The sequence below is a fragment of the Alligator sinensis genome, unplaced genomic scaffold (genome assembly GCF_000455745.1).
Source record: "Alligator sinensis unplaced genomic scaffold, ASM45574v1 scaffold1286_1, whole genome shotgun sequence".
Taxonomy (NCBI): domain Eukaryota; kingdom Metazoa; phylum Chordata; order Crocodylia; family Alligatoridae; genus Alligator; species Alligator sinensis.
This window is the reverse complement of record NW_005842606.1, coordinates 894,830-916,404: the sequence shown is the minus strand read 5'-3', so window position 1 is coordinate 916,404 and position 21,575 is coordinate 894,830. Positions and strand designations below refer to the sequence as shown.

Genomic DNA, 21,575 nt, shown 5'->3' with positions numbered 1-21,575 from the left:
TTCCTGCTTCTTATGCTCAGCAGTCTGGCAAATAGTTTGAGTTGGTCTAATAAAATATATTAGATTTACACAAACAACCTTGTCTGCCTATCTCCTTAGACCAACATGGCTACAACCTACACCCCTAGAATTTGGTGATTTTTTTTAAAGCATTAATTGAGGTTTTGTATGTGTAACAAGGCACTATCCTAGGTGAGGGGAGGAAAGGTGACTGCAATGCTCCTTATTGGCTGCTCAGCCCCAGCTCGGTTTAGTCTTCTGAGGGTTTCTCCCCTTTCTCACCCACCATAACTTGATGTTGTGTTCTGTATCTGAGGGAGGCTGCCTCAGAATTTCCTGAACTAGGTCCATGGGCCATCTAACAACTGGGGCTAGCAAGCATAACTCAAATATATTTGACTTGGCTCTTCTGGCCTTGATCCTTTTCTTCTCCTTACATGCTACTCTGTGTTTACCCACAATCACACAAAAATCCCAATTACATCTAGCTGGCAGAGATGAATAAATGCCCTGAATGCCTTATAAATCTGTGGCTGTCCAGATTTGGAGGGACGGTGGGAGAGAGAACTATGCTGTTTGGGGAAGAAAGGGTTAAACTTGCAGCTCCAGAGGGAAGGGTAGAGCACAGATGATGGCTCCATGCTTCTGCAGGTCCTTGAAGGGAGTTTCTTTCCCCCACTTTCATTTGCAATGTATAGGGATCCCTATATGGGTGGAAGCTAGCAGAACAGCAGTGACTTTTTATCCTGCTTATTCTGCTGTGAGAAACTGCCCCCTGCCACAGCCAGGATAGAGGGAAGGAGGGAGGAAAGGATAAGTAAGGATCTGAGAGAGGAGGAAGAGGGAGAAGGAGATTGGCCACTTTACATAGTTCTCTGCTCTGGAGCCATAAATGCCGCAGGATGAGAGTCAGTCCCTTTGGTAGCTATTCATATTCTAGCATCAGGGGAGCCTGGTACTGTGATTGATATAGGCAGCGCCTTTGGGGTATGAGAGGGAAGCGGAGCCCCACCACTATACACAGTAATGACTCTCCCATGGGGTGGGAAAGAGAAGGAGCAGGTGGAGGGAACCCTGAAACCTTGGTATGGTCCCCTCGGGCACAGCTTGATGAGAGTAAGCTGTGTGGAGGAGGATGGACAATATTGGCTGGGGGATACCCCACTGCCTCTTTAATTTCACAGCCCCTCCCTGTCTCTCTTCAGCAGCCCTCTGTTTCACAAAAGGGATCACATGGATGGAGCAACACATACCATTTTGGGCCGCTGGACATCCTTGGTCAGGGCATGAACCAGGAATAGAGGTTGAGGTTCAAGGTGGTGGGGCCTCCCTTGTGGCGGAATTGTCATGCCTGGAATCAAAGACCTGGGTCTCATTATCCACGATGGCCTCGTTCTCCTGCAAGCCCATCTGGGTATTCTCAGACATGGACAAAAGATTATCCTGCATACAGATTTCTCTTCAGGGAAACACAGGATTCCTGCTTCTTATGCTCAGCAGTCTGGCAAATAGTTTGAGTTGGTCTAATAAAATATATTAGATTTACACAAACAACCTTGTCTGCCTATCTCCTTAGACCAACATGGCTACAACCTACACCCCTAGAATTTGGTGATTTTTTTTAAAGCATTAATTGAGGTTTTGTATGTGTAACAAGGCACTATCCTAGGTGAGGGGAGGAAAGGTGACTGCAATGCTCCTTATTGGCTGCTCAGCCCCAGCTCGGTTTAGTCTTCTGAGGGTTTCTCCCCTTTCTCACCCACCATAACTTGATGTTGTGTTCTGTATCTGAGGGAGGCTGCCTCAGAATTTCCTGAACTAGGTCCATGGGCCATCTAACAACTGGGGCTAGCAAGCATAACTCAAATATATTTGACTTGGCTCTTCTGGCCTTGATCCTTTTCTTCTCCTTACATGCTACTCTGTGTTTACCCACAATCACACAAAAATCCCAATTACATCTAGCTGGCAGAGATGAATAAATGCCCTGAATGCCTTATAAATCTGTGGCTGTCCAGATTTGGAGGGACGGTGGGAGAGAGAACTATGCTGTTTGGGGAAGAAAGGGTTAAACTTGCAGCTCCAGAGGGAAGGGTAGAGCACAGATGATGGCTCCATGCTTCTGCAGGTCCTTGAAGGGAGTTTCTTTCCCCCACTTTCATTTGCAATGTATAGGGATCCCTATATGGGTGGAAGCTAGCAGAACAGCAGTGACTTTTTATCCTGCTTATTCTGCTGTGAGAAACTGCCCCCTGCCACAGCCAGGATAGAGGGAAGGAGGGAGGAAAGGATAAGTAAGGATCTGAGAGAGGAGGAAGAGGGAGAAGGAGATTGGCCACTTTACATAGTTCTCTGCTCTGGAGCCATAAATGCCGCAGGATGAGAGTCAGTCCCTTTGGTAGCTATTCATATTCTAGCATCAGGGGAGCCTGGTACTGTGATTGATATAGGCAGCGCCTTTGGGGTATGAGAGGGAAGCGGAGCCCCACCACTATACACAGTAATGACTCTCCCATGGGGTGGGAAAGAGAAGGAGCAGGTGGAGGGAACCCTGAAACCTTGGTATGGTCCCCTCGGGCACAGCTTGATGAGAGTAAGCTGTGTGGAGGAGGATGGACAATATTGGCTGGGGGATACCCCACTGCCTCTTTAATTTCACAGCCCCTCCCTGTCTCTCTTCAGCAGCCCTCTGTTTCACAAAAGGGATCACATGGATGGAGCAACACATACCATTTTGGGCCGCTGGACATCCTTGGTCAGGGCATGAACCAGGAATAGAGGTTGAGGTTCAAGGTGGTGGGGCCTCCCTTGTGGCGGAATTGTCATGCCTGGAATCAAAGACCTGGGTCTCATTATCCACGATGGCCTCGTTCTCCTGCAAGCCCATCTGGGTATTCTCAGACATGGACAAAAGATTATCCTGCATACAGATTTCTCTCTGGTGCTGCACATTGTCTCTCACTTTTTGACACAATGCAAGGACTAGCATCAATGTTACGCTCTCCTCATGGGCTATCTCCAGCTCCTGTGCTCCTGCGCCATGTCCTCTGGGCAGAAACTCATGACCACCCATTTTCTCCACCGTCCCATGTCCTCCATGTTCTCCTTCTGCCTGTATTTGAGCCCCACTTCATCCTGAAGGGTCCCTGAAACAGACTCCTCCTGGCCCCCTCCCCTTTAGTGCCAAATGAATATTGTGACCGGACAGCCCAATCTTTGGTCAGTATTGTGGATAGCTGCTGATAGAAGGTCATGTTTCATAGTTTTATAGTTGGTAGGGTCGGAAGGGACCTGAGCAGATCATCAAGTCCAACCCCCTGCCATGGGCAGAAAAGAGTACAGGGGTCAAACAGCCCCAGCAAGGTGTTCATCCAGCCTCCTCTTAAAGACCCGTGCTTTTTGTCCCTGGACTTATTGTTCGCATCACATGTAGAGTACAAGGTGCTGCTACATCCCCTGGCCTATCCAAGAGTGACATAATGTTAAGAAGTTTGAGTCTTGCACATGCACAGTAGGTCAAGGATCTGAAGGTTTGAGACCTAGTGAACTCTCTAAGAAGTGGCTGACCTGGCTACATACATTAAGCATGCACAGTGAAGACCTGGTATTGAGAATTTTGGGGCCAAAAAGGTGACCTCTATTTTTTTCTGAGGTAGAGTGGACAATGATTGGTCTGAAGTGTGAAGTTTGATATGTTTGTTTCAATGAGATGATTGACAGATGTACCAGTTGGATGAGCCACTGAGTGACACATACCCTAGAGATATGGTGGGATTGTGAATATGGGGTAATTCTGAGATACAAAAGGGCCTGAGCTCCGCTCTGCTGTGTGTGTATGACTTGGGTGTGTGTCTGAGAGACTGGGTTGGTGTGTGTCTTTTGTGTGTGACTGAAGGAGGAGTCTAATGAGTTTGAAACTGTGAGATGAAAGGTGCTTTACGAGTGTCTAGTGTCTGTGGAGTGATTGGGGTTGTGTATATCTTGGGGAGAGCAAGGCTTCCTGGTGATTACTTTAGGATTTGACCATAGATGAGGACTGATGCCAGTGAACCAACACTTGTATGGTAACGTATCACCCATTCCCCTGATAAAAGGAGAAATCTCCGAGGGAGGTGAGGAATTCACACCGTTCTCCCTGAAAGTAGAGTGCCTGACAGCTAAACTGTCTGGGTTAATAAGGGTTGCAACATTGTTTGAGTATACAGAGCAGAGTCTGTACTCTATTCTGTTCTCTCTTTCTCATTGTTTTCTCATTCACCATTGTATATCATCTTGTAATTATTGTTGTTGTCCGTTAATGTTAATACATTCTTGTGGTTTCCAGTAACTGAGTCTGTCTAGTTGTACTAACTATTGCGGTGGGGTAGTGCTGGGCTGTAAGCGAACACCCTACTTAGAGTCGCCCACCACTGTAAGAATCCTTTCCCTGTGCTGAATTCTGAAAGGAGTACCACCCTATTGGTTTAATTAAAAGTTCAGTGTTCAACTGGTGCAATTCAGCATTTAACACAGGGACCTGATAAAACTGAGATCTCAGTACTTTAGTCTTCATGCAGCACTGCACCTAGCTTCTGTTATGTCCCTATGCCTGCATATGCTGGGCAATATACTTAAAGGTATCTCGATTCAAGTGATGCTTTCCTAGTCTGCGCTGGATTTCTTCCTCACTCCAAACGTCAATTAGATGCCTTGTTTCTGTGCAGTCCCTGTCCCAGTTATGTCTGCGGGGTTGCCTACTGGAGGAGGAGAAAGACTGGCCTGGCTCTGTCATGGAGGGCACTGATGCAGAAGACATATCGATGGATGAGAGTAGAAGGGTACCGGTATGATTGCAACTTGCTCTTTACATGGTCTCAGAACATCACTGACTGAGCTGGGACCAGTAAATAGGGCTTAAGGCAACCTGGCCACGATTCTGCCAATGACCATGACATTCTATGATGTCCCATTAAGCAACACAAAAAAAGCAGCCAGCCACACCCTTCCATGCACTAAATAAGCTTAATGAGTTATCAACAGCTTTCCTTTGCAGACCTGGTCATTAAAACCCCCTCTCCCAAAGGACACTACAGGACCATGAATAAAGGGGCCATTTTATGGGGGGAGTGAAGAGTAGAGTGGAACAAAAGCTAGGATACACCCGGCAGAAACTCCCAAAACAGCCCTTCGGAAATGGGTGCAGCTAGGCTGATGCAGTGGTGGCATGGTCAGGTGGGGCAAGTGACCCTTAAGCAGCCAGGTAGCTCCTGGTGCCCCTAAAGCAACCTGGCAGCTCTATCCTCTCTCCCACCCCCACCAGACCCAGTTTTTGCTGCTGCTGGTAGGTAGAGCTCACCCCCCGCTCCCCTCCCCACTATGGCCACCACAGAAAGCGGCTGGCTGAGTACCCACTTGGGCTTCAGCTGCTGCCAGGGGAACCCATTCCCCCTGTTCCTGTTCCTCCTGGGGCCTCACAGTCAGGAGGTTACTCAGGCCACAGCCCCCCATCCTTGCTTGCTCTGGGGCCCACTAGCCATCTAGTAGTGGCTAGGAAAGCTTTTGGGTGGCAGCTCCCCCACAAGCTACCCCTGATGGTTACCTAATGCACCAGGGAAGGTAGAAGAGGCTGGAATTATTAAAGTAGTTATCTGATTATTCAGAGCTTTACACATGTTAATTAAGATGCTCTAGGCAGATTAACCTGCCATGTCCTTGAGTACCTTAATCTAATAGCTGATTGATCCAGCTTCAGATAAAAGTGACATTCCCAGTATTTAAAGCACTCTGCATCTGTAAGGTTTGTTACATCATGGCCATAGAGCACTTTTGTTGGCCTAATCCAGGGGTCGGCAACCCCTGGCACACGTGCCAAGCGTGGCACGCAAGGCCATTTTGCTTGGCACGCCATGGCCAGCCCCGGCTCCAGGTAGCTACTGCCAGCGACGGAGCCGGGGCTGCTCCGAGCAGGGCTTGCAGCATCCCAGCTGCCTGCTGGGAGCAGCCCGGGACCCCAGCTGACAGCAGCTTCCCAGAGCAGGGCGGGGGGCCAGGGGCTGTGGGTGGGGGGCAAGGGGCAGTAGGGCTGGGGGGCAGAGGCTTTGGGTGGAGGCAAGGGGCACAAGCAGGGCATCCCGCCATGTACCCCTTGCCCTCATTTTGTTTTTCTGCCATGCAGGCACTCCGGCACCTTACGAGGTAGGCATTATGTTTTTTTTCGGCACTCCGGCCAAAAAACGTTGCCTACCCCGGCCTAATCACACTTTAAATATAACTTCTGTAACTGGTGGCCACCTAGCCCATCACTATTTGCTTGCCTCTACTGCTTGCCCCATTGCTGCCATGGTGGCCTTGGCCACTGCTGGCCACCTTGGCAGAGATAAGGCAAAAGGCAGAAAGCAGAGCAACAGATCAGGTAGGAGAAGGGTATGGGAGTGGCACTCAAGGAGGGCACAGGGCTATTTTGTGGCATGCCTGCCAAAAGGTTCACTCCCACTGAACTAAGCAATGAACAAAGATAGAACATTGGCCCTTTTGCTCCAAAACCCCACCATAAGCCCTGGTTACTGTAATAACAACCATTTCTCTTTTAGTTAAAGTACTAGGCCTTATGACTTATACATATATATGTAGGTCTTACATTCCAGATAGTAGAGAGCAATAATACTATTTTACAAGTCATATATATTATACTACAGTAAGTTACGTGAGGCAAGCATGGCACTATTACATGGAACCATTTCTGCATTCCTCTTCTCCCCATCCCCTGTATTTAAAGACGTTAACATTATAGTTAATTATAATACCAGTAGCAAACCATCTACTGTTACAGTCATTCTCCAAATTAAAAAAAATAAAAATTCAATTTGATCATTATTGTATTAACTCTGAGATCTCATTTCACTCACAGGGACTCCAGGTCTGTGACTTATATACTTTCAGATCATTAATCTTCAAGGAAAATGTTGCTGAATGTTATCTCACTGGTGCAGATACCAATTTATCTGCATTCAGAGACTCACTATATTTTAAAATTAAAGAAGAAAAAGCATGTAGATGAGGCCTCCAGACCAGCTGAGACCCTTTCAGAGGATTTCTCCTAACTAAAACACTAGTTAAAATGTGAAATTGCACTTTTCAAGGTTTGCTTTGTACAGCAATCATGGGTGTCCTGGGTTATGCAAACACTACTCTGTTGAGCAGCCACTGGACACAAATCAGAAAGCCACAGGCTAATAGAAGCCCACGCTTGCATAGGACTTATGCTGCTATGTAAGGACAGATCCTGTATCTGGTACTTTTGCAGCCTGGGACCATGATTTTTTTTAAGGGAAAGCAAAGATCAGTTCTGTATTCCACAAAACAAAAAGAGAGAACTCTATCACTGTTTTAACTGGGTCTGTTTCTCCCCCCCAGATCTATACAGCATGGTGATTCTCTTGTCTTAAAGTATAGACTCTGTTTACCCATGCCGGCCTTCTCCCTCTCAAAAAGTGTAAGTCTGCTCAACTAGAAAACTAAAGCTAATGCTAAACAAATAGCCAAGTTTCACTAGCTCCATGAACGTCGCATGCCTTCCAAGGCTGGGGGCGGGGCGGGGCGACTGCCCGCAAATGGTGGCAGCAGCAGTGTCGGTGGTGGAGGCATGGAAGCAGCAAGCAAGGAGCCCTCACAGGCGGCCACGGCAGTGTCAGCAGCAAGAGGCAGGGGTGGCGAGCACCGACCGGCAATCGGCAACTACCCACAGATGCTGCCGGAGGTGTCAGCAGCAGCCAGCAGTGATCGGCAACCACCTGCAAATGTCGCTGGCAGTGTCACCAGCGGCGGGCAGGGCACAGTAACCACCTGCAGGCGCCGCCAGCAGCAGCAGCGGCAGCCAATCTCAAAGGATGCATGTGCACACATGTGCACCTGCTACGCATCTCTAGTGACTAGCTCAACTTCCATCTTCTAAGTGCCAGTCACCTCTTGAAAATGATGGCTTTCTCACTTGGCTTGTCTTAACAAAGAAACCTTTATTTTAGATTTTTCTATTAAACTTCACAATTAAAGTGCTTTTTAGGGTAAATTGCAGCTCTTCCTTGATTGAAAGATAACCGTCTCCTTATGGAAGAATGAAGAATGACCAAGATACAATCATATTAAGGAAAAATATCTGTTTGGGGCTAATTCATCCTGGAAAAGGCACTGTAAGAGTAGGTTTCCTGGTTTAAGAGGCTCTGATATATGTGGGTGCTTGCAGATGCTTAAAAAAACCATGCTTTATCAAAAGAAGCAGTGTGTTACTTCCACCCAGCTCTGCTGTGTCTATATAGATCAGGCGCTTCAGTGGGGCTTTTTGGAGCTTTTTATCTAATAGCTGATTCAATCAGCAATTAAATAAAAGCACCAAAAAGCCCCACTAAAGCGCCCAATCTATGCAGATGTCAGGTGAGCTGGGTCCAGCTAAGACACTGCCTCTTCTGGGCACGCGCAGGGCTTAACGCAGGAACAAGCCAAGTTTAAAGTAAAGAGCAGGGTTTGGTTTTGCTTTTTAACATCTGCAAGTAGCTTGTATGATTAGTCATACATGATTGCTTATGGTAAAGGGAAATATGATTGCTTATGGTAAAGGGAAAACAGAAGTTTGTCCATAAGAAATTTGCATATTTTCCTCCATTTTTTCACTTTTATTTTTATAAAGTCAATGTGCAATGTAAAGACTTTCCAGCTGCCTCAAACAATAACTGAACCCTTGCAGGTAACATCCACTGGGGCCACGTCTACATGAGACACTGACTGCACGGTAGGCCATGACTACTATGCAGTAGCGCTGCATAGCAGAAAGCGTGAAAGTAGTCTTGGGCTACTGCGCAGTCAGCTTCATGAAAAAGATGTCTAACTCTGGTTACTGCACAGTCATTTAAATTAACATTTAAATGACTCCACAGTAATAACCACAGCATCTCATGTACACGCGGCCAGTGAGCATGTTTAGATTAATCCCATATCCTACCAAATGTTTTGTAGAGGACCAGCTGGATTTACACATACAGTAATTGCTAGCTCTGATATTAAACTTGAATAAAAATGGAAAAGAGGCTAATGGCTTGAAAACCTCTTCAGATTCCAGAAATATATGATTTTTCTGGCAGGGCAAATCCCTAGCATTTGGAGCCTTCCAAACAACAGTAGGCCAAGAGAGGTAGTTAGCTGTGTTAATCTAAAGTCAGATAGAAGGCAGGGCAGAGTGGCTGTGGCAGAGCACCTTTGGGTGCCTGCTTGCAGCAGGGCCCCTATGCTGCCTGCCACTCAAAGGACCTCAGTAGGCAGCAGAGCCAGATGCAGGTGGCTGCACTCCCCAGTCGGGAGTCACCTGGTCAACAGGAGACTGCCTGATTGGGGAAGAGGACTCAGCTGCTAGGAATAAAAGCAGGCTCGAGCAGTAAAGCCAGCATCAGTTGCTGCAAGCAGATGGAGGCAGAATATTGCCCAGTTGGAGCTGCTGCTCAGGAACACCCGAAGGACAGGGTAGGAACTATGGGGATGACAAGAGGTTCCTGGTCCTGGGGCATGACCTAAAACTACACCCTGCTGGGGTTGGATGGTGTGGTTGTTGTCCCCAACGGACAGTGTGAGTTCGTGCCCGGTGCGCTATTGCCAATGAACACACAGGGGTGGAGGATCCAACTTAATCTTTATTGTTTCCAGTCTGCGCAGAGAGGGGTGCTTGGCAATCGTTTGCAAAGCAAGCGCCACCGGTTTCTACCTTTGGGTACCTTTTATACATATGTTTGCAAGTGTATCTCTAGGTGATTGGTTAAAAGCCACTGACATAAGACGTTCTCTACTGAGCATGTCTCTATACCTATGTTTTAGCCATGTAATTCATTTACATACATATATGTTTCATTAACATACTTTTGCCCTGCCCGGGGGTGTGATTTTTAGCATTATAATGAGACCTTTTTCTGAACTTCTTGCTATCTTACAAGTGTCAGGGAGACATTATCCTGCTGGTGTTAGGGAGGCATTCCAGGAATCCTCCGCATCCCACACGCTGTGCTCTGCAAGCATTTGTTAACACACACATACCACACCCCTCCCAGCATCTGCAAGTTGCCTTAAGTATTTAGTGAGATATAGTTTGCGAAAGCTAGATATACCATAAAAAAGATTACATAAAAAGATTACATCAGGGTGGGGCTGCTTCTCGCAGGGCAGCTTCCAGGAAATGCCACACCTGTGAAGTGTGAGTATGGGGCACCAGAAAGCCTCAGTCCCTGCTGTCTTGTGGGTTACCCCTGGAGGGGAAAGGCTAGGGGAGCACACCCAGATAGAAAAGAACAGGGGCCCATGCCCACTGAGTGGGGCCTAAGGTGGGGTCCAGGTAGTTGACAGATGTCTGAGAGCCAAAGGGACATAATGCCCAGAAGGGTCCAGGTATGCCTGAGGCCTGAACAGCCATAGGCTGAGTTAGTGGGGCCCAGGTAATTCGTCAGACACCTGAGATCCAGAGGCCCCAGTGAGGGGGCAGAGTTGTAGGGACCCAGTGGCTGTGTAGAGCAGGCCGTGAAGATGGTGTGAAGGGCTACACAGTAGCTAATTGGTATAGCTGGAGTAGAGGCCCCACTGAAAGGTGTGAATTAAGGTCCAGGCACGTCCAAGGATGCTGGAGGCCTAGTTGGGCCAGCAGCCAGAGTGGCCCAGAAAGGAGCCAGGGGAGTAATGGAAAATGTGGGTGCCATCTGAGAGGCATGGGACACGGTATAAGGGAAGGTTTGGAGCTGTGTAATATGCCCTTGGCATCAGGCTTTAAACTGGGCAGCATCCTGCTCTAAAAATAAACAACTTATTGTTCACATCAAGGCAGGAGAGTATAGGTGGGCAGACTGCCCAGATACAGAGGTGGGCCAGCATGATGACTGGGCCCAATAGTTACCCTGTTATAGTAGCCCCTTTATAGACTAAGTCAGAGAGGCATAATGTTTCATAAGCAACAGCTTACTTCATCAGACAAGTCAGAGATACAAGAGTGGAGACACAAAATGGTGCATCAGTTTCTCTGCAGGAAGGTGTGGAATGGTCCCCCAAAACTGCCTAGGAAAGATAATTTTTCACCTTGTACTGTTACTCATTTACTCTCAGCTGAATTTGGATAAGACATTTATCTTTCTGTGCCTGTATTTCCAAGTTATGAGGTTCATAATACCTACCTTTGGGCACATCTACACGAGATGCTAAATGTGCATTAGACTAATTCTACTATGCATTAGCGTCTCATGCAAAAAGTATGCTAACATGGTAATGTGCAGTGGACTTAGTCTAATGCACAGTAGCTTAATTGTCACTGGTCCCCTGATGCCAAATTTCCAGACCCCTTGGGAGCCCTGTAGGCCAGATGATGTGGTTATGTGGGCTGGATCTGGCCTATGGGTTACGGATTGAGTGACCTGAATGTAAAGTGTCCCAGGGGGATGGAAACAAGGGCACCCCTCCCGTGGCAGGACCCGGGACAGAGACAGCCCGTCCATGCAAGAAAAGCCCTGAAGCCAGGGCAAACTTACCTATTTCAGGCCCAGAAGAGACGGGCAAGCCGCACCAGCATGGAGCACCTACACAGTTTATGAGCCACATTTATTTCCGGTTAAAAGCAGCACGGATGGACGACGTCATTCCAGAATGCTGCCTGGCCGAAATAAAAGCTGGCAGCAAGAAGACCACAGCGGAGGCACTGCAGGGAGCAGGCAGCGAAAGTGCTTCCTGCACCGGGTATGGGCAGTGCTGGCGACCAGCAATGGATCTGGGGATGGACCCGTTGGAGGGGTCCACAGTGAAGGGATGGAGTGAGAATAGTGTCAAGGGACTGCAGGAGCCACAGACGCCGGGTCAGTGAGTGGAAACGGTTCAAAGCCCTACCCCCTTGTTCTTTCTGTTAATTTCTTCTTTTTCTTTTACTTTCAGGGATCACCTAGAGGGACCCCGAGACAAGGGTGACAGCTATGAGCAGTGCTCCGGGGTTAGGAGCAGCCGAGATAGCACGGCAGTCAGCCGAGTTATAACGAAAGACGTGGCGGAAGAGCAGGGACAGCTTAATGTCCCAAAGAGATGTAGGGCTAGGAGAGGTCATCTGTAGCCCAGCCAATGAGAAGAGAACAGGAGTTGACCTTGGAGGGCGAGCCATCTGACCATCAAGTGGCCATCCTAGAGGCTGGCGCATGGATGGGGTGTAGGGGAGGTGAAGCCCCATGGATACCCGCCAGGAAGTGTGACCAATCCAAGAGGGACCACAGGAGGGGACCCCACCACTGAAAGGAAGATCAAAGTCGTGGCAGAAGAGTTTCTGGGTTTCCCTCAGGGAGATTGTGGGCACTCTCTGAGACCACTGGGACAAACGCAGAGACAATCCCAGATGCATACTCCAAGGCAGCACGAGAGCCCCTCCTTGAGACCAGGTGGACACATAAAGTATACCCAGAAACAACAATGATGGTCCTGATGAGGACGGTAATGATATTTCTCCATTTTGTTTTGATTTTGCAGTTATTCTGCAAATGCCATCCTAACTTTTTGCATAGTGTTTTTCACTTTAAATGCTTAATATGTAAATATTTTTCTCTTTAAAGCCTCCAAATAAATAACACCTACCCCACAAAAAATATTATTGTGATTCATTCTGTTAAATATGTTGACTTTGGTACAATGTACACTTGAACATCTTGTAGATATTTCAGATGTTGAATAAAACGTTGACTTATTTCACACCAGCACAAAAACCATTTTCAACACCCTTTGAAAGTGCATGGGGGAGGTAATTTTTCCTGAACTTAGTGATTTTTCTTTTTTTTAATTGTGGCATGTTTAAGAGCAATAGTTCAATTTTTATCTACACGTGGAACAGAGTGATCACAATAATATAGCTGAACTTTGATATTTCCTGCAATGTGGATATTAAAGATTGTGAAGTTTCCTTTTGGTAACTGGAAAATGCTGCCTTGGTACATGCTTGTGTGGGGGAAGGACTGAATTACCTGTCCAAAGGTGGCAAAAATGAGAGGCAGAAAGTGAGACTGAGCGAGTGTGCTTGTAATTGTCAGAAAGATGTGAGGCATTTTAGAACAGGAAGGTCTTCCAAATTATGCAAATTTTTGTGATCTGTTTCTTGTTATATAATACTTAAAATTGAAAATACATATCAATTCAGTCTTTGTTTTTAAACTCCCTTCTCATTTCAATCTGAATTGCTTTCAGCCCCGGTGTCCACTTGTTGCTACTAGGGCTTTCCAACTGCCCTGCTGAAAATTGAAGTAGACAACAAAATCCTTAAAGCTCCTTTTTTCTATGTTTCACTTAGAAATTTCAACCCTGGTCGACCACAACTCAAGTTGCTAAATGTAAAAGACTCCTAGATTAGCATGTAATACCACAAAACCCCAGATAGAAATGAATTGTGTTATGCCTGGTATTATTTTACGTTTTAAATTAACATTGTGGTCTGAATTGCACCTTAAGTTGTAGTCATGTGTAATACCACCTATTACAGGTGAAAGGCATTAGAGATTGCAACCAGAAGTTTCCCAGGGATTTTCTAGCAATAGGAGTCTATTTGTTTATAAGTCCCCTTATAGCTGTGCCCTGAAGCCTTTGCCTCTTGGGCTAGAAATAATTTGGCTGTGAAACTATCAGATCTTTTCCAGGCAGCAGGGCCTCACCCAGGGAGAGGTCTGAATTCAGAGGCATTTTGATGAGTTGGTGGGAAAAAATACTAAAGCCAGTGGCTGGAGAAGAAGACATTAGAATGAAGTACCTTTGCATAAAATTGTTGCATCTTTCTTTCTAGTGCATGAAGTTGGCAATGAGATGGGCTACTACCTCAGTTACAGAAGTATCATCTAAGCCCTTACATTGGAGGTTCTTAAACTTTTCAGTCTGGAGGCAACCCTGGATAGACTGGAGGTGCCCCTGAAAAATGCCAACTCTTTATTTTCACTCTTTTTTTGCCTACCAAAAAATAATAGAGCAGCTCTGCAGCAAAGAACACAGAAAGGCCACAGCGAGGGATTCCTACTTGAAATCTCTGCGCGTCTCTTGGTGTTGCCTTTTTTTAGTGTTGCCTGCTGTTGCCTTCTTTTTTTAGTGTTGCCAACTCTTATGATATATAAAAGGAAGAGCTAAGTTTTTCACATTCCCGAAGTGTAGACTTCAAAAGCAATGCCAAAAATCATGAGAGCTGGCAATACTGCGGTGCTCACATGGCGCGGTGCCCTGGGGCACCCTTAAAAAGATCTCAAGGGAACCCCAGGGTGCTGTGCTTTGAGATCTGGCCCTGCATGGTGCTCTGATCCCCTTGGATAGGCCTCCCACATCCAGTTCACAGCTCTTGAGAGCAGGGAGCTGCCTGTTACAGAGGTGCGCAGCTCCCAGCACTACACATGGAGCCCTGGCCTCTCACCGCTAGAGAAGCAGGGCACTTTCACTTGCTGGGGGGAAAACCTATTTCACCCCTTTGCCCAGCAGGGTGGAACCACCCTGCCCAGCCCCATGCCATGCAGGGATGGGGGCAGGGGGAGAACGCTCGTGCACTGGAAGAGACCGAGACCGAGACCTCATCCGCTTCACTACGCATGCGCCCACCACACAGCCCCTTCCAACCGAAGAGTGCAGGACCCAACAGGGCAGGCTCTCCGCGTGCGCAGGCGCGGGGAGGTTTAGCGGGCACAGGCCTGCGTTGAAGGGGCGGGGAGGGCGCGCCCTGCCAGTTTACGCATGCGCAGAGCGGTCTCACGGGCTCCGGCTGGATTATAGAAAGGAAGGGCGCATGTGCGTGCGCATGCGCGGTGTCTTCGGCAGTCGCCGCCGTCTCTGTCCCAGCCCTTTCTCTCAGCTGCCACGTCCGGGCGCCGGGCGGGACCGGGCCGGAGCCAGCGGGGCCCAGGGTAAGCGGCGGGGAGCCGGGGGGCGGGCTTGGGGAGCGGCTCCGTAGGCGGCGGGGAAAGGTAAGGCGGGGGGGCCCAGAGGCGCCCCCGGGGGGGGGGGGTCTTCAGGGGCGTTACCCCGGGAGTGACGTAAGGAAGAGCACTGTGGCGTCAGCGTCCGTCAGGGAAGCGTCAGCGTGTCGTGGGGGGGAGGAGGGGGTCGTTGCTCATGGCAGTTAACAGCAGTAGCCAGACCAGGGCGGGAAGGTGCACTGAGGTATCCTTCTCCTGTGCCTGTGGCAGGCCAGAGATGGGTGATGAGCGACGCAGGGGGATGAAGTCATGCTATGAGGTCACACGAGATGATCTCATGCAATGAGATGAGGTCACACGATGAGCTGGTGCTCTTGGGTGGATGTGCAGCAGAAACCAGATGGCCGTGCTAGCTCTCGTGTTCCCTCGTAGAAATGAGCCAGCTGCACGTTGCAAGGTGACGGACGCCACTGTTCAGGTTAAGGGCGACTTTCGTATCAACTTGCTGGTTTTTTTTCTCCTTTTTGGACATCAAGATTAACACACCTAACAGGGGTATTTTTTTTAGGTTTTTCCCACCTCTTTTTTAAAAAGGGTCTGGTCCACATAGCATTGTTTTGCTGGCTGAACTCAAGTTCTGGAAAACTCAAGTGTACCTCCGGTCCTGTGTGGTGGCAGAGCCCTTCTTTCTGCTGGCACAGTAGTGTCGCCTCCTTCTGAAAGAAGGCTTCTGTTGCTGCCTGAAAGCTGGTACAAAGTTTGGATAGAGGTGCCCAGGCTTTCTGCTGACTGCCACAGCCACCTTCAGCAGCTCCTGCCCTCCTCAGATGTATTTTGAACCCTGCTGGCCATAGTTGATGAAGTAGAGTTATGTGGTTTTGGCAGATATGTGTGTACTGTGGTGATTTGGCAGGATGTAACTTGGACATGGTCTAAATTAACTTTAGACTGATGTTCAGATATCATGAATGTGTATTTTCAGAGCAGCATCAGGGTTAGTTACCTTGGAGCCTGCAAAACTGAGTCTTTCCCTCTGTGAATAGATGCTGCTTTAGGCCAGCCCCCTCCCTCTTTTTTTCCCCTCCCCTTGCCGTAGAGAAGTCGGCTTTGGCTGCCTGATGGATTCACAGCTTCTCTGGCTTCTTATGAGTACTGCCAGGGAGGCCAGAGCTACATGGCTGGCGGACGGGTTCAGTTTCAGATAGTGGATTGAACAAATGACCTGAGTCATGGCTCCCCAGCAAAACCTTGCACCTTCCCTTTATCCCTATAGCAGGAATTACCATCCTCTTCCTGTTACATTAGCAGCGTACAGCTTTAGGTAGTTTCACTGAACTCTCTGCAAATGTAAGAGGAACTGTGAATGGACTGTTTCTTGGGGAAGGAGCCCATGAGTAGGGCCCCTTCTACTGAGTTGCTTTCATTTTTTTCGGGTAATCTGGTAATGGGGCAGGAACAAGATGTAGAAAGGCATTCTTTTTCTGCTTACCTTTTCTTTTGGACATGGAGTTCCCTGTTCTATTAGGTGGCTGCAGATCTCTGGCCCTAGTTGCCGCTCTTTCCTTCTGTCTGCTTTGGTTCTTTTTTCCTCTGAAGAAGTGACATTATCACCTCTAGTTTCCCAGACAGTCCCTGCCATAATGCTTCTTTGAGGACTTTGACTTAAGTCAGAGTACAATTCAAATTTGGAAGGTGGGCTATTGGGCTATAATACTGCAAAATCTATTTAAAACTTTTAACTTTGAAAAATTTGATAACTTCGGATGTTGATAAGCTGGAGGTTACTGTAACAAATATTTAAAAAGTGTGTGCGCGTGCCTTATGAGGACAAACTGTGAGGTATGTTTCATGAATTTCCAGGCTGTTGGCAATTGCCATACAAAATTTTGAGATGTTAATACTTTTTTGTTAAGAGCTGTGTAGGGTTGACCTACAAGCTTCATAGATACAATTTAATATTTAGCCTTTGCATTAAAGTGTCTCCCATACCTATGTATTACAATTAAGATACCAACCTTTTCATTTTAATGTAATATATTGAGAAGTATGTTGTTCCAGTGAGGCCTGACAGTAAGCTAACCTTTTTTTGGCTTTCTGATGCAGTTTTCATACCCTATTACTGATTACCCATGCTTCTTGCAGTTCATGGCGGGACATCCGAACGTTAATTTGAAGTGAAGCAGGGAACCTGACCTACAATCCAGCAAGTCTTTAAGACGGACAAGGTAATAATAAAAATATATTGGTGGAAAGAGGTAAAAGACTACTTGGTGTTATGTTGGATTCTACTTTTTTTGTAAAAATATCTGTTGTAAATACTCATGCTCTCTCAGATAGTTTGTTCAAAAACAAAATGCTATGAGAAGTTTTGAGTTGAAATCTCTGGAGTCTAAATTCTTCTCTCTACAAAATGAGCAATGCATTAGCACAGCATTAACTTCACCCTGTTGTTCCACCAGTATGTCTCAATACTTGATGGGCCAGTTATCCCAGTTGGTTTGAATGTGCTGCTAACAATGCTAAGATTGTGGGTTTGAGTGTTTAGGTGCCATTTCTTTGTGCTGAGGTGCCGCTTGCACCTGACCTAAACTAATGTTAGATAGTTAGTGTTCAGTTCCTCAGAAGCAAATGGGTTCAGCAAAACAGGTTGAAGAATAAATCTCAGAGAAACTTCCTAGCTGTCCTGTTCTTCAGACAATGAAATGAGCTGCCTAGAGAAGTTGTAGAGTTCCCTTCATTGGTGGTTTTCAGGAGGCTAGATAAGCATTTGACAGGGGTGGTTTAGGATTAGCACATCCTGCATCCTTGCAATCATATAATTCCTATTCCCACATGTTCAGCTCCTGAACATGATTCTAGTTTTGAGTGGCAGGCTAAGTCTACTCTTTTTTTTTTTTTTTAAAGGGGTCACTGTGATAAACCGGTCAGAATAAATTTTGTCTTTTAAGTTGGTGAAAGTGCATTCAGTTCACATAAAAATCACGAAAGAACAGAACTTATGGGTTTTAATGTATGTTTTGGTATCTTATTCCATGTCACAGCACTGCTAAATATGCAATAAGCATCAAGCCAAAACTTAGTTAAGGCCTTAACTCAGTAACTTCCTCTCAAGTTTCTGTTAGGCTGAAAGGGTCGTTGTCCCTAAAATAATTAACTTGAAGCAAATTTCAAGTTTGTGTTATCACTCTTCTGTCTAAAATAACTGAATTATGAAAAATTAACATAGTTTTATCTATGGTTGATTAAAACATAAAGCTATGAGAAGCAAGAATTTTTGGTGAGGAAAGGTGACCTGAAGAAGAGCACATGGTGCTCGAAAGCTTTTCAAACAGCTTTCCCATCTACTAAGTTGGTCCAATTAAAGATATCACTAAAAATCCTTGCCCCTCATGTTTCCTGGACCATCACCTCAAGAACAAATCTCCAGGACTAGAAACCTAATACATTACTGTTTTAACACGGATGCCCAACTGTGTCACTTGCAATGAAACCAGTAAGTTGGCTGTTTCATTTCGCTTTTTGGTTGCATCCAGAGCGACACCAGCTTCACTTGATCCTCTATGTTGAACCTTGTTCACCCTCCAAAACAATAAAATTATGGTGTTACAGTCTTATAGTTGTGAAAAACTTTTGTTATGGGCACCTCACAAATATGTAGCTAGACTACTGCACACTTTTATATTGTGAGGCATAGTGCTTTTTTTAACAGATATGTGTCTCAACCTTACTGAGTATTTACATATACGTATATTAAGGCTATGTACAGACATGGGGAACAAAAATAGCGCTTTAAGCTCAGTGCACCCCCGCACCAAGTGCAGTACATGTCCAGAAGAGCATCATGTTAGTTGGACCCGGGTCGCCCAATGTCTGTATAGATTGGGTGCTTCAGTGGGGCTTTTTGATGCTTTTATTTGATAGCTGATTGAATCAGCTTTAGATAAAAGCGCCAAAAGGCCATGCTGATTCACCCAATTTATAAGAGTGCTGCAGAGCCATGTCAAACTAATGCATTTCCTCTTTCAGTTAAGCACTGTTTGGCGGAGGGGGGGAGTTCGCATCTGTCAGCACCCTAAATGAATCCATGCCAAACATGGGGAAAAAAGCTAAATGTTGAAGAAAATTCCCTAAGCTTTGCAATTAGCAAAATCATATATTTCACCTTAAATTTCTTCAACTTTGAATTCAAACTTAAGGCAGAATTATTTGATATTAAATATTTGATTTTTTTTTTTTTTTTTTTTTTTTTTTTTTTTTTTTTTTTTTTAAAAGCTCCAGTGATTTCTGCTCCCTATTACAATGAATTGAGAACATGTGGTTTTCAGGAAGGTGTGCAACAAAACTCCTCTATTTGAGAATGTGCTAAATTGTTTGTAATTCCCAAATAAATTCCAGAAAACTTCAGAATTATGTTTTGTGAAGGACTATAATAGTCATGAAACAAAATAGTTTCCTAAAATATATTATGTGAATGTTCTTTATGTGCATGTTAGCAGGCCTGTGGGACATCTGGAGTCCACCATGAATGGACAACTGGACCTAAGTGGGAAGCTGATTATCAAAGCTCAGCTGGGGGAGGATATCAGGAGAATTCCTATTCATAATGAAGACATCACATATGATGAGCTGGTTCTGATGATGCAGAGAGTTTTCAGAGGAAAACTTCTGAGCAATGATGAAGTCACAATAAAGTATAAAGACGAAGGTACGATTTTCTTGCTAATGTGTTGGCAAACCATGCATATTCTCTTTGAACTTTCAGAAGAATGTCATCTCTCTTTGATTGTTTTGTTTTGTTTTATTTTTTTCTGTTGCTGGTTGCCATAATAAGGTGGAGTAAGTTACTCTTTCACCGAGTGTTGAACAAAAAAGATGACTTGCATGCTCATCTTAATTTTAATGTTATAGCCCTTTGAAATATATCTTCCAAAGCTATATACACATTGGTTATATAGATATAGATATCTGTTAGATAACTTAATGCTGGTTATCTCCTAGTTTGTGTAATCTAGATAAGGGACTGGCTTCATCCAAATATCTTAGAAATTTTATCCTTTCAGTCATTGGTGTAGGGTAGGGATTGGTAACCTATGGCTTGTGGACTAGATCTGGTGTGCAAAGAGGTCCAATCTGGTCTGTGAAGAGCTGTGATCTGGCATTGGGGATCAGTGGCATAAGGCCATGCTGTGCTGCCCTTCCCCTCCACTAGAATATGGGATGGATGGTAATTTTACTTTTTAACATTCTATTAGAGATTGAACTTTTAGCTTCAGACACTTTTGTCTAGGAAAGGCTTAATTGTACAGTATTTTTTATGTTGCTAATCTGAACATTTAGCAGTATGGTAACAGTTGTGCACAATGACCCAGGTGTTTCTGATTTTAAGATGGAAATGTTACGTTCAGGGGAATTTTTTTTTTAAAGTGTCTTATGTACACATGCTGAATGCATTTTTTTTTTTTCTTCAGTTTAAACTATATTCCTCCCTTTTTGATACGTTGGACCAGCAGGGGCTGTAAGTCTGCCACGTTGGTGTAGTTGGGAGGGAGAACTTTTTAAAGGTTAATATCTTAAGGCTTTATACATTTTGTATTGCTTTGTGACCTTTACAGTAAGAGATAGGAGAGTAAAAGAAAAAGGATGACTTGTTCTTTTGCTCGGGTAAAAAGACATTTCTCAGCAGCTGAGAAATTAACTTTCTTCCTCCAATAGTTAATTAATGATTCATAATATGGCATCCCATTAGTTGGTGAAATCCTTGGCTGAGGATTAGACCCCATTTCTTGTTTTAGACTTTATGATAAGTCAGAAGCATAGCAAGTGTTAATGAATAAAGTGCAGGACTGTGTACTAGGCATGTAAATATAATTAAAAAAATAGCTGTTTAAACTTCTAATTATAATCGGCTGACTTCTTAACCAATAAGACATACCTACTGTGGATGCCTGGAGGCACAAGGGCTGTGTGGGTGTTGTGCAGCAGAGACCTGGGGCTCCCCTTTGTAAGGCAGTTCCCCACTCTGGTGTGACTGGCACATGGTGTCTCACAGCCAGGCAGGGAACACAGGCAGTGTAGCATGGGGGTAGGCACCTCCCCAGCCATCGCTTTTGTCACGTGTGAGTAGGAGAAGGGGACAGAGCACTTCTGTCCTCCTCCTCATTCTTCTCCTCTGCAGCAGCTGGAGATGCAGAGCTCCAGCATGGGCTATGGGGAGCATGCCACCACCATGCCAGGCAGAGTGCCTATTGGCAGCGCGGAGATGAGGGGTGGCATCGCCACCCGAGGGCCCACATTCTTAGCATGCTGGGCCAGAGCCTGGCCATGGTCTGTGCTCCATCAGGGAGCGGGGAAGGAAAAACCTTGGCAAGGGCTGCCACTCCCCCCAGGCAGACCCTGGCTGAGGTCCCATGCAGGCCAGGGAAGGGCTGTGTCCCCTCCCACCTGAGCAAGAGGGCAAAGGACTGCCCAACCCTCCACCAGGCAGACCCCAGCTGGGGTACCGTGTGGGCCAGGGTGGGGGGTTAAATCCCCTTGCCCCACTTCAGTGCGGTGTCTGGAGCCAAAAGCAGGGGATAAGCCTGGCAGGGGTGCCCTCCCCCCCAGCAGACCTGGGCTGGGGTCCCATGCGGTCAGGGAGGGGGTTTAAAGTATCTCTCTCTCACCCCCCCCCCC

The 21,575-nt window shown here is 46.2% G+C and overlaps 1 protein-coding gene and 1 long non-coding RNA gene across 2 annotated transcripts in view; both read left to right on the top strand.

The window, feature by feature from the left end:
* Nucleotides 1-9,421: 9,421 nt before the first annotated feature.
* LOC102379792 lies at nt 9,422-12,603 on the top strand. Its single transcript, XR_324896.1, has 3 exons — nt 9,422-9,486; nt 11,532-11,727; nt 11,920-12,603. It is a non-coding gene; the product is annotated as an uncharacterized LOC102379792 (long non-coding RNA).
* A 2,137-nt stretch (nt 12,604-14,740) lies between these two features.
* TFG (TRK-fused gene) overlaps nt 14,741-21,575 on the top strand; it is a 33,766-nt gene continuing 26,931 nt past the window's right edge. Inside the window, exons 1-3 of the mRNA XM_006033069.3 lie at nt 14,741-14,891; nt 17,046-17,128; nt 19,397-19,608. Coding sequence (XP_006033131.1) covers nt 19,425-19,608 — 184 coding nt within the window. The 5' untranslated portion in view covers nt 14,741-14,891; nt 17,046-17,128; nt 19,397-19,424. The remainder of the gene's footprint in view (nt 14,892-17,045; nt 17,129-19,396; nt 19,609-21,575) is intronic.